Source organism: Fundulus heteroclitus, unplaced genomic scaffold (assembly GCF_011125445.2).
Source record: "Fundulus heteroclitus isolate FHET01 unplaced genomic scaffold, MU-UCD_Fhet_4.1 scaffold_78, whole genome shotgun sequence".
Classification (NCBI taxonomy): domain Eukaryota; kingdom Metazoa; phylum Chordata; class Actinopteri; order Cyprinodontiformes; family Fundulidae; genus Fundulus; species Fundulus heteroclitus.
The window spans coordinates 1,389,068-1,401,827 of record NW_023397230.1 but is presented as its reverse complement, the minus strand read 5'-3'; the positions used below and the strand labels follow the sequence as shown (position 1 = coordinate 1,401,827).

Sequence of the window (12,760 nt, the reverse complement as noted above, 5' to 3'; positions counted from 1 at the left end):
ATTTCCCTGCAATCAAAAAATAAACAGTTCACACGTTAGAGCGGACATTCATGCAAAGTTTGGTGGCTGATTGTTATGTATTAGACAGCCCTTATAAGTCAAATTACATGATTTTACATAATCCAAAGGATGTATCTAAGTTTACTACTGGGTTTTAACATTATTTAGATGTAAACTTAGGAGTACAAAAATACAACAGATTTCATACTGTGATTACATAATAAATGATGATGAGGCTAAATGCAACAGCTATGTGAAAAACTAAGTATAACCTTGCTCCTTCAGTGGCATTTAAGGGGAAAAGTAGCTGCAAAGTTCTGCTTAGTAACTGGACTTGATTAATGTATCCTCATCAGTCTGACCACCTCAGTAACAGCGGGACTTTTAGCAGCTCTTCTGCAACATTCATGTGAAGGTTAAAAACAATTCCCAGAAATATATAAGCAATGATGCCATTTAATACATTGTTGCTTATTATACAGGCATTTCCCAGCTATTTCAAGTCTTATCGGTTTAAAATCAGAAGAATTAGTCCCATGTGAAGCCGGGTGTAAAACTTTCCAGGAGTGGACATTGCAGCAAATGTACCCCAAGGTCAGACAGTGCCCTGCTGAGAAAAATGACCTAAATATCTCAGACTCTACAGTCCTCCATTAGCGTTTTTAATTTGAAACTTTATTACAGGGCACTTAAAAAACCTACTTAAATTTGCAAAGTTGCATTGACTGAAGCACAACAAACCCCTCATACCACATGTCACACATGGTGGTGGAAGAGACATGATGTGGGCTGGATGTGCGGGGATGAGAACGTTGCTTTTATTCAGTAAACCATCAACTCCTCTGTTTATTGTAGTGATTCATCCAGCAGTTGAAGCTTGGCCCAAACCGGTTCATCTTTAGAGCAATGATCCCCAACACAGCAGTAAATCTTTGACACAATGGCTGAAAAGTACAAGCATGTAAAGAACCCCAGATGTGTGGGGAATATTGACGGAATTTTGTTTTTACTCACGTTTCCATTTCTGCTTTTTTTTTTGTTTGTTTGTTTTCTAAGTAACAACAGTTTGAAATCTGATGTTTTGTATACTGGTGGTTATATTTAAGTTATTTTAAGATCTGCCAGGAAACATAATTTCTGTCCTTTGACACATTTAGACTTTATAATTGCAGAGCTAATAGAGAGGGGGCGCTTGCATTTATGGCGACTATATAAATCAACTATTGATCTGATGATATTTAAGGGACTCGTGGAATAGGCAGTTTTATTTTTTCTGTTTTGTGTGTAATGTTAACTTCTGTCCATGATCTTCCAGGTGAGTGTGGACGCTGTTCGGGGGCTGGACAACAAGCTCTTCGAAGCCTACATCGAGAGACGAGCCGATCCGATCGCTGGCTCCCTGGAGCCCGGCATGTACGCCGGATACTTCGACTGGAGAGACTGCCAGGCGCCCACAGGTATCAAGACAAGCACCAGGTTGCTTCTTTGACCCGATAAAAGCCAGGATTCACGTCAGAGAGGGGAATTCACCCACAGCAACCACCAACTGACCGTGACAGCATCATGCATGAGCCACTAGGAGTCACGTAGCATGAGAACTTGTTGTCTGTGTTCTGATCTGTAGAGTTGTGGTTCACATGTGTCATGTGTGGAGTACAGCTCTTTGATGGCTTACTGTAAGCTTCATCTTGCTGCTCTGCCTGAAGCTCTCATGGCCTTTATGCTGGAGCTGTGGGTGTGTGTAAAGGCTTACTTTTGACATTTCTGTCACCAGATGCACTCCAAACTCAGGTGGAATGTGAATGTAGAATACGTGGTTTACCTAAAACACAGGATATGAGACAGCATGAGTCTATTGGATTTTTCAGGTGGGCTGCAGGCAGATTATCGCGTAACCTTTCCTAATGACAAGTGGGAGCCTTGCACTGGTTTGCTGCAGCCTCTGAGAGTTTGTATGCCTGGGCCACATGTGAAAGCGGAACATTTTGGACACTAAACCACCGTTCTAGGATATGATACTTTCACTTGTTGCTCTTTGTGTGGGACTCCTGTAAGCGTGTGGGGTGCTGCAAGGCATTAAAAATCCGGTTTCAGTACTTTCTTTCTGTTGCTGCATTTGGCTGTTTCGTTGTCAAGAGTTCACTGGATGTTATATTTTCAACCTTCCAGGCTTGCACATTAACCCCCGGCCCCTAACCGCATTGAATCTTCCTCAGTGAAAAAAAAAAAAAAGGCTAAAAACGCGATTACAGTTGCAGCTTGGTTTGCAATATTTCTGATTTGTTTTTGCTCCTTTTATGAGAAAACGTCACAGATTTAAAACTAAATTATCCCGTTTGTTCAAATATGTGTTTTTTTAGCAATGCAAACTGAAGATTATTTGGATCAGTTATGTCATATTTAACATCTACGTCTGTAAATAGGATTTTACCTGTTCGTAAATGGTTGTGGGTTTTACAGCGCTTCAGAAACCAAATCACCAGAGCCTCTATGAAGTTTCAGTTATACATTTTTTTAACCATCTTTATTTTATTAGTGTGTGTAAATACAAACTCATGTAAGTTAAACTGTACACCTAATGTTGACAAATCTTCTTTTAAGGACTTAAGGGGGGTCTATTATGCAGAACTAAATTTTTTTGCACGTTTTTCTCCTTCTATTTGGGTACTGTTTCTAGAAACCATCCAAGCACCAAAAAAAGCTAATTTTTTTGTCAATTAGTAAATGTTTTGTTGGTGTCTGGAAAATTTGCCGTTTTCAGAAACCTCCCGATTATTACGTAACTAACAAGCCAAGCAGAGCTCCGCTCACTTCATCAGCTGGCTTTACCGCTGTATGCGCTGTACAATGGCTTTTCTGCATGAACATGATTTGTCATTTAGTGCAAGCTAATGCTAGCTATAGGCTACTGATACTATAGGCCCATTGTCCATTTAGAAACTTGGCATTCAGGCTGTGCAGGAGGCTCCACTTGTTCAGCTGCTGGGGATGACTTGGGGTCAGGGTCTATCCTAACTTGTTGAAAAGGAAGCATAATTAATAATTAGTTAATTGATTCAATTAACTGTTTTGAAAATAGAATACTTGGATTAATGTAGTACATGCCAAACTAGAGGAAAACTGTCTAACATAATACAGTATAAACTAGATAACATACCCCGTTAGAAAAAGAGACACTGCCTTTTTTCCCCTCACTTACTGAGGTTAAATCAAATAGGAATTTTCTTTTAGAGATTATTTGCAAAGTCAAAGATTTTGCAGATTCCTTCACAATGCCCCGATCCAAGTCATGAAGTTTCAAAGTCAGCTCTTCCAAATACTAAAGAAATATGTTTAGACATCTGTATGTGATCTTTCAGAATCTCTAGAGCTTTAATGATCAAGCATTTAGTTAATGTAAAAAAAGTTTATTGTTATGCAGTGTAAATACCTGGTTTCAAGTGTATAGCAAAAGTTTCACAGTGGGTTTTTTAAGCAAAAAAAACAAAAAACAAAACTTGCACAGCTCAAGCACTGACAAATTGAGTTAAGTTCATGTTGTACAAATCCTGACCCAAGCTTAGATGTATATCAAAGATTGCTTTATTAGTTAGACTTTACAACTGTATGTTTTCACTGCAAAGACTCTTAGCCTTGTTGAAATACGCCCTAAATACCTTCAGTTTGTAGAGAAATACATGACCACCACTCACTTTAGAAATAAAAAAAAATCAAGACGTACAATTTTGGTGATTAATCCACTTGGTTGTGTCAGATTGTTTTAAATTTCTGTTTTAGAAATCTGGTTTATGCTCTCAGCTTCTGCATGGATGACACGCAAGTTTGTGAAGCGTTCCTCTTTTCTTTTTCTTTTGTGCTTGTGTCCTGGAGGTTCTGGGTTCAACTCCCACAGACTGCCACTCTGGGTCCTTGAACAAGACCTTTAATCCCTGGGCTGCACAATAGGTGCCGGTGCCTATCTCCAGCTGTCAATGGGCACCAGCCCACTGCTCCCCAAAGGGATGGGTTAAATGCAGAGAACAAATTTCATTGGAATGTACATTGCAATGACAATAAAGATGATTATTATTATATTATTATTATTGTTCTGCCTTTTTAACAATGTCCTGTGCTCCACATAAGCAACTGAAAAGAATAATGATCTAAACCTCCATTTTTAACTCGAATTAGGACAATGACTTTACTATTCAATATTTTCTGGCAGTTTCCATCCCTCAGCGGGTAGATTTGAATCTAGTGTGTGGCAATCCCTCAATAAGGTGATGCCCCATTTAGAAATAGAATTACATAAAAGCTGATTACAATGTTGCCATTGTTTCCAAAGTGGACGTTATTTTGTTGCCATGGTATAGTCACAGCTGACTTTTGAAGCAATAATAAAGTTAACTGTGTCGTGCAAAACTTCATTTGAAGTAGTACTCCCACTAAAGATCAGTTAGGTTGTTAATATTTTGCAGATATTACAGCGAACATTTATTTTTATATACCTATTTTTGCACAGGTACACCTTTTGTTCTCTTTAATGCCACATGTTTAAAAGGTAGAATTGCAGATTTTTCCAGATGTTTCTCCAAGTCCCTTTTTGAATGACTGCACATGCGCAAGACCGTCTTACCTGCTACTGTTCACTTTTACGTGGCGTTACGTGAGCACGTTAGAATGATTGGCATGAGGAACAACCAATAGATAAGGTGTGTGTGTGTGTGTGGGGGGGGGGGTAGAGCAGTACCAAAATTATGACCAATCACTGCTCTTTGGCACGAAGGGCAAGGATTGGTCCAAGTTTTTACAGGCCTGCAACTCCCACAGAGATTCATTTTTTTACCTCTTTTTTTCTAAATACATAATGTATTGACTACTTTCAGGATGGAATGACCATTTTACCCAGTAGAACAAAAAGTCTGTCTGAACAGGATTATCAACTATAGCTTTATCTAGGGTTGCACCAATGTGACAATTTGGGTCCGTATCAGAATCCAATATTAATATTGGTGTTAGGGCCAATTACCAATATTTATGCCTTTGCAAATCCTCAGTTAACCGGGTCATGGCAACAGCAAACGAGCTTAAATTGGAGTCAAACTCTGATTGCATCTGACTTAAGCCTGTTTGCCGTATCATTTGACACAATAAAAAGGGAACACACCACTGACATTGCTTCTCTGTGTCAGTAAAACCCCACTCAATTCTGCGCTGCATCACTGTCACTGGCTATGTTTCCATGCAATTGGCATGCAAATTTTGAACTTTAAAAATGTCGGAAAAAATAAAGAAAATGCAAATCAAGCTTGTTTCCAACCATTAGCTTTGAGCGAATTAACTAGGCTACGCAAAGCGCAATTCCGTCAGAAGTTGACGCTACACGTGGTTGTGATAAACAGAAAGTAGAGGTTGCAAACTAGCATGGGACCACGCATCTGAGATAAAGGGAAAGAGGTTTTCAGGATTGTGCTGCTATCGAGCAAGTATGCACGTTGTCAGAAAATCCCGGAAGATGCAGACAGCGAAAATAGCTGATCAGTGATGTGAGGTAAACGTTGAAACATTTATCCACAGGTCAGGTGGAATCTTTTGTCAGACAGTAATTAGTCGTGCTCTCCTCAGTCGGGGTATTTCTGGTAGGAAAAAAATCAGCAAAGCCAATGCAGGAAAAACAGCCAGAAGCCATGTAGTAAACACGGCAAAAACTTGCAAGAATCGACTACTTTAGCTCACCTGCAAAACGCTGTGTGTGGTATAAAATAAAGCTGCACATCACCCTGAATACCCCTTCCTCAGGGTGACACATGATGGTTGCACCACTACGTGTGGCCATGCTTTTGTTTCAGGAGGAACAGGGAAGCTGGTCAGGGTTATTGGGACGATGGTGTGAAATAAAAGCAGGAAAATCCTGAAAGAAATCCTATTCAAGGCTGCAGAAGGCTTGGGAGCAGAAGGATGACCCTTAACAAACCCCCAGAGCTACAGTTAGATGGTTTAGACTAAAGCCCATTCATGTGTTAGAATTTTATTCTATTTTAATTTTGTATGTATCCTGTTGTCTTTGCACCCTTTCACATACTTTTTGTTATTCCATTTTAAGTTTATTTCTTATCCTCCCTCAGGTGTAAGGAACTACCTGAAGGAAGCTCTTGTAAACATCATAGCGGTCCACGCTGAGGTAAAAACACCCCCCTCCCCCCCTCGTTCACCACAAACCCCCCCTTTTTTTTTTTTTTTTGTCTGCACTTCCTCCTTTGTCAAACTACCAAAACATTTTCTGCACCAGGTCTTCACCGTCTCAAAGGACCTGGTTCCTCGGGTTTTGTCAAGAATCGTCGAGTCGGTGGCGGACGAGATGTGCCGCCTCATGCAGTGCGTGTCGTCCTTCAGTAAGAACGGAGCCCTGCAGGTACACGCTGACGCATACGCAAACACACAAACACAAAGACGAGCTGTTTCTCACTCATAGTAAGACCCCTGACTCATAAGCCGACACCGCATTTGCCGGGGGATCCACCGGTCGTTTCTGATAATGCCACATTTCAGTTCATCTGCTAACTGCTGTCAGTTGGCCTTGATGGCTAGATTTAATGCTGACTGTTTTTTCTTTTCCTTCTTTTTTTTTTTGTTGTTGTTGCAAACCCACACCCCGCGCCCCCACTACCATCCTCTGCCCCACCCCGTCTTTTTTACGTTCAGGCCCGACTCGAGCTCTGCGCCCTGAGGGACGCCATGGCTGCATACCTAAACCCCGACAGCAAGTGAGTACAGCCCTCACACATGCGTGCCCGGTGATTTATGGCCACGCATGTCACAGACATAAATCCTAACAGTCGCACATCCCTCACTACAATCCCTATTTATGTTAGTTGGTGGGTTCTGCAAAGGAAGTGAAAGTAATCTGGTTCTGTTGTGTGCCTGCCGTGTGGTGTGTCTTGTGTGTTCATGTAAGTAGGTCAGCGTGCATGTCAGGATACATGCATAGACTCGCCCCTGAACCGTATTCTCTGGCAATAAAGTGCTAATATTAACTTGACTTTTTTTTTTATAAAACGTGATTTTTTTAAAAAAAAATTCCAGCGCCAGCTTCAAGCAGGCTTTGGATTCGCTGCCTCCGTTGCAGAGCGGCGCCGATAAGAAGTGAGTTCAGTTCTGGCACCGTTTCTGTGAATGCATCGCAGCGTGCGGACCGACTTCACGTGTTCTGTGTCTGGTTCGGTCTCCAGGTTACTGGAGGAGCTGCTGAACAAGTTTAAGAGCAGCATGCAGCTCCAGCTCGCCTGCTTCCAGCCTTCCAGCGTCCAGCCCGTCAAGAGATGATTTCGACCTGCCTGTTTCTCCACTGCCCGGCATCGCTTTGTAACAATCTGTGTGCAGTCATCTAATAAACCAACACTATTATCTGCTCACTTATCACTTTATTATTTACTCATCTCTTTTCTTTTCTCGGTGTCACTTTCAATTTCTGCTTCACTATGATAAACACAAATGTCTGTAAATTCAATCTAGAAGGCACTAAATGAGTGGTTTTCATTGTTACTGTGCAGGACAGTCCCATCTGTGTTGGTTATGCTAATCGTGTCTGACCATAAAATGAGTGCATTTGGAGACCTGTTTCGAGAAGGTTCTGGATCAGTGGCTGGAGGTCTCATCTGACTGAATTAGGTCCCGATCGGGACTTATAACGATGATAAGTTCCTGTAATTTATCTGTGCACTAATAAAATAAACCTAACACACCATAGTAGTGTTTGTTTTGAACAATCTGTCTGGTAGAAACATCTGAAGGTCAAGTTACTGGCTGGTTTCTAAGCAGAAGTTTTTTTATATATACTGTACAGTCAGAAGTTCACACTATTAATCTGTATTTATGTCAATGATGTCCGTCAGCACCTACCACAAGCATCGTTTTGATGCAGATGATGAGCAGATTAGCTGCACTTCAAATTCCCTTCAACCGGGTTCAGTTACATGTGACTCAGCTCACACTAGTTTAAAAAACACTAAACTCTGGTTGTTTTCAGGAGGTAAAGCACTATCATCTATTGTTTTTGCAGTTAAAACTGCAAATGGGGCAGAAATCGAGATACTCAATTCTTGACGGCTACCTTGGTGGGATCATGGATGATATCTTTCTCTCAAGGAGCACATTAATAATCCTGTCTAAATTAAAACCTAACATGCGTTTCTTCTATAGAAACATGGCCTGTTTCTCTCAACAAGTCTGAGATTACCCAATCTCTGTAACATATTTTCCTCTTCCAGAATATGGTGACTTATTTATTAATCTGATTAAAAAACTTTTTTTTTTTATCTTATGTTTGTTACCAGAGTGAAACAGAACTGGGTAGGAAAGCGTTTAATTTCCTGCCCCCCTCGCCCTGGAGGATTTTCAGCAAGGTCCAAACAGGTTTCATCTGAATAAATAAATGTTTAGGTATATCTGACATGAGTATAAATAGCACATCAATTTGGGACTTTTGATTCTGAATCTGTTGTTAAAATGTAAAAATTCATATCAACTAAAAATGTAACAAACAAAAAAAAAGACTCACTCTTGATAATGACATATATGAATATATGAATGTTTTTGCCATGCCTAATGCGTGTGTGCAGTAGGCTGGGGGGAACACGGCTCCTTGTGTTAAAGGTGTCTTCCCGAAGGCGATCTGCAGTCTAGAGCTGCATCTCTATTTGTAAACCTCCCTCGCACTTAATTTTCCAATTGAGATCAAGAGGATGTGCAACATCTCCACAAAGGAAGCTGTAGTTTAATATCCCTAGACCCCCCCCCCCACCCCCACCTTCACATAACCTGAAATTCAATTGTTATGAAGAAGGAATCTTCCCTGGTCAGGACTGTGCCTTCTCTACTGTGCCCTATAGAAAATATTTCCAGTGATATCTCATGGCCATGTTAGGAATGTTGGAAGTCATCAGGATGTCAATATGCTCTTTTTTTTTTCTTCTGGAGAATAAAACATTGTTCCACCTTTCAATGTCAAATGTTTAAGCCTCAGTATCTTTTAAGAAATGTAGAATGATTACATCCAACCTGGGCACTGATGGTCCTTTACCATCAGTGTCCTGGTCTTGGCGTCTTAACAATCCTGTCATTTTCTTTTTTTTTTTTATGTCTTTGGCATGAGGAGGTCATGCCAGTGTGAACACAGTTAACATTTTTAGAGGGATGGGCCTAAACTTGTGCTAAACTGATAAAACGGGTTAACAGTCTTGAGTTTGAACTCAGTTCCTCATCAAGCATTTGCTGACTAATTTGTCTACTAATGGATGCCATGGCCAGAGCTTGAGAGGAAATGTGATTCATCAGAGCAGTTTGCTTTGATTAACTGGTGGGCCAGCATAAACATTTATATGCAGATAGTAGATACTATAGTCTTAAACACAACAAGCTTGGTATTATTGTACTGATGTCATACATTCACCAGCCTCTTTATTAAACAATGTGTCTCACACGTTTTTGTCCACATTAACATATCATCACACAGCTCCTGCAGGTTTGGATGGAGATCTGGTGTCTGTGGAGACTGCCAGAGTACAATTAACTAATTTTCCTGTTAATAAAAGCGAGTTCAGATGATTTGAGCCTTGTCACATTGGGTCCATTAACCTGCTCGAAGTACAGGTTACTGTGGTCACAAAGGGACGGACAGGGTCTGTACTGCCATGCTACTTATGCCAAACTCTGATTATATGAATGTTGCAGCTGACATCGAGGCTAACTGTTGGGCAACATGTTTTCAATCTCAATTGTCCACATTTGGCGAGCCTTTGCGAATTGTGGCCTCGATTTCCTGCCCTTGGTTGTTCTGTGGTCTTCTGCTGCTGTCGCTCATCTGCTGCAAAGTTTGACATGTAGCGTTTTGAGAGATGACATTCTGCATACATTGGTCGTAATTAGTGGTTATTTGAGCTCCTGCAGCCTTCATAGCATCTCCAACCAGTCTGCCTATTCTTTTCCGACTCCCAAGTTGACATTTTGATCATCACAACTACCAGATGTTTTCTGTTTTGAGAGATGGTTGTGTGTGAAAATCTCACAGCAGTTTCTGAAACTCTCGGACCAGTGTGTCTGAAAATCATGACTATACCGTGTTCAAAGTCAGTTGCTTCCCTGTTCTGATGCATGGTTTAAGCTTTAATCATTGTCGCCACATCTAGATGACCAAATGCACTGAGATTTTCTGTTTGCGATCAGCCTAATGGCAATTTGTGCTAATAAGTAATTGAACAAGAGTACCAAAAGTGCCGGTGTGTATGAACCAGATAATATTTCAAAGTTTATAGCCTTTTCTTCTTAGACCTTAAGTTTAACTTCAGGTCTGAATGTCAGTTGTGACTCAGGAACCAGGAATGAACACGTGCATACACGCATGCAGACAGTTGGCTTGTGTGCGATTCGGTTCAAACGAGCAGCTTTCATTATTCATTTCTGAAGCTTCAGCTTGGCGGCTGGATCTGAAGGAGAAAGGGCGGCTTCAGGGCGTATGCTGGGCGGGGAGGGCGTGGGCCGTTAGTTCAGGGGGGGAGCGACCTGAGTTATTTCATCCCAGACAGAGATGGCTGTGGGTGTAGGGGCTCACACGGCGAGCATCACGGTTGCTGAAGAGAGAGCCGTGTGAGGACGGACACGCCTACAGCTCACACGAGGTGTGATAGGACGATGGGGTTATATGAGGGCAGAGCAGATGTGCTGAAGAGGTTGACCCATAAAATTTCAGCTTCTGAATGTACAGACCACAAATCGCTTTTCTCAGTCATTTGTTTTCAGATTTCTGTTATCGTCTGCGTTCACACACCTCAGGCTTTTTTTTTTTTACTTGGTTTCCCATCGACATAGGGGAAAGCCATGCAGTGCAGACGAGAGTTGTTTTGATCGCCCGTGTTCTAAACTTAGCTCTCTTTCCTCCCACGGATTCATTCACAAAACAGGTTCAAAGCCTAAAACCGTATCCGCTCCTCACCCGGGCTCTCTGTTTACAGTAACAGAGGTGAAAAGGGGGAGTTTTTCTATTTATAAGATTTTTTTATTCTCTGTTCCATTCAGGAGAAAAGAAAACACTACCTGGTGAAAAAAAAAAACTTACTTTGACTTGATGTTTTCTTCACAGTGAGTGGGCAAATGATCGAATGGAGAACTTTGATGCATCAAAAAGGATCTGTTTGTGCTCACCTTAGTTGTGGAACATATTTGTTACCTGTTTTTGGAGCAGAGGTGATTTTTATCTGAAAAAAAAAAAGTTCCTCTTGCTGATAAACGGCACAAATTGCTCAGGTTAAAGGTGTCTCAAAAGACGGTCCTTAGCGAACACACGAAGTGTTCTTGTTTGAGCGAAGATCACTGCTAGTTGCTTAGCAAATTAAATGTTCTTGGAGTTTTGTTTAGGTGAGGTTGTGTGGGGTATTTCTGAGCAGTCATTATCTTTGCTATAGCTGCCAGGACAATCTCAGTTTGGAGAATCAAGAACAAATTGTGGTGCTGAAGTCAAGAAAAGTTATACTCACAGTAATGCTTGCTTGAATTTAGGTGAGATTGGATGAAATATTTAAGAATAGTCAGCATCTCAGCTGTAGAGATCTAATCTCAATTAGGAAAATCATTCTTGTAGTCAAGCTAACAGCTACTTAATAAAGAAACAAATAAGTCTGTGCTTTTAGGTTAGGGTGTTTAGAATATTTATTAACAGTAAGTATCTTAACTAATAGAGTCAAAGTGACTCTGGAGAATCAAGGCGAAATTATGGTCAAGCTACCAGCTACTCAGGGTTGATTCTAGATCATGTTAAGATAATGTAAAACCCCTCAAATTCAAAACAACGCATGCAGGTTATGCTAACATCCATCCATTATGTATATTCCAGCTTACCCGTGCAGGGTCCCGTGGAAGCTGGGGCTTATCTCTATCAGTCAATGGACGACAGGCGGGGACATACAGGACCAACTCAGACATATACAGGACCTTGCACACACACTCACACCTCTGGGCAATGTGGAAAGACCAATTAACAGTCATGTTGGAAACCAGAGTACCCAGAGACAACATGCAAACTCCATGCAGAGGCGCCTCAGGCCGAGATTCAAACCCAGAACCTTCTTGCTTCAAGGCAACAGTGCTGCCAACTTGACATGAAACTGCAGCCTTTTTACCAAGTACCAGTTTGTTTGTTTTTCCTCCAGCTGAACTACATCCCCTTTGCTACTGATCGCGGACATGAACGTTAAACCTTTTCAAGAACTAAGCCATGCCATGTCTCGTACAAATATCTTCACGGCTCATCAGAAAACAATGAGTTTTCTTATGCTTTGACTCAATTTCACTGTCTTATAGCTGTTGTCATGGGATTGGACTAGAGGAATGCCGTGTCACACGTTATTTGTAGAAGGATGGAAAGTGCCCACAGTGCAAGCAGTCGTCCAATCCGGCACAGATATTGTTTGGTTAGGACAGTAAGGTCAATGGAAAGTACTGTTTTATCTGAATGCAACTACACAAAAATCACATGGTCAATTAAAACCACTAAAGCTTGAGTTTCATTTGATTAAGACAGTGGAAATTGGAGTTTAAATGAGTCATTTCCTGAATAACTGTCAGCTCCAACGGTTAGATGCCCCAATGAAAATGTCCTTAGATCGCTCTGATTTCTCTCCACATAAAGTAAGTTACTGACTACTCACTGGACCAATCAACTCTGCTTAGAAAGAATAACCAACCCTTGATTTGGTTTTAAATGATAAAATATAATTTAACCTTAATATAA

The 12,760-nt window shown here is 41.0% G+C and overlaps 1 protein-coding gene across 1 annotated transcript in view; it reads left to right on the top strand.

Moving 5' to 3' along the window:
• Nucleotides 1–7,725, top strand: part of exoc2 (exocyst complex component 2) — a gene marked incomplete at its 5' end in the record, with an annotated part of 68,210 nt that extends 60,485 nt beyond the window's left edge. The window contains 6 exon segments of the mRNA XM_036134246.1: nucleotides 1,316–1,457; nucleotides 6,105–6,160; nucleotides 6,269–6,391; nucleotides 6,682–6,743; nucleotides 7,063–7,122; nucleotides 7,209–7,725. Coding sequence (XP_035990139.1) covers nucleotides 1,316–1,457; nucleotides 6,105–6,160; nucleotides 6,269–6,391; nucleotides 6,682–6,743; nucleotides 7,063–7,122; nucleotides 7,209–7,302 — 537 coding nt within the window.
• Between the last annotated feature and the right edge of the window lie 5,035 nt (nucleotides 7,726–12,760).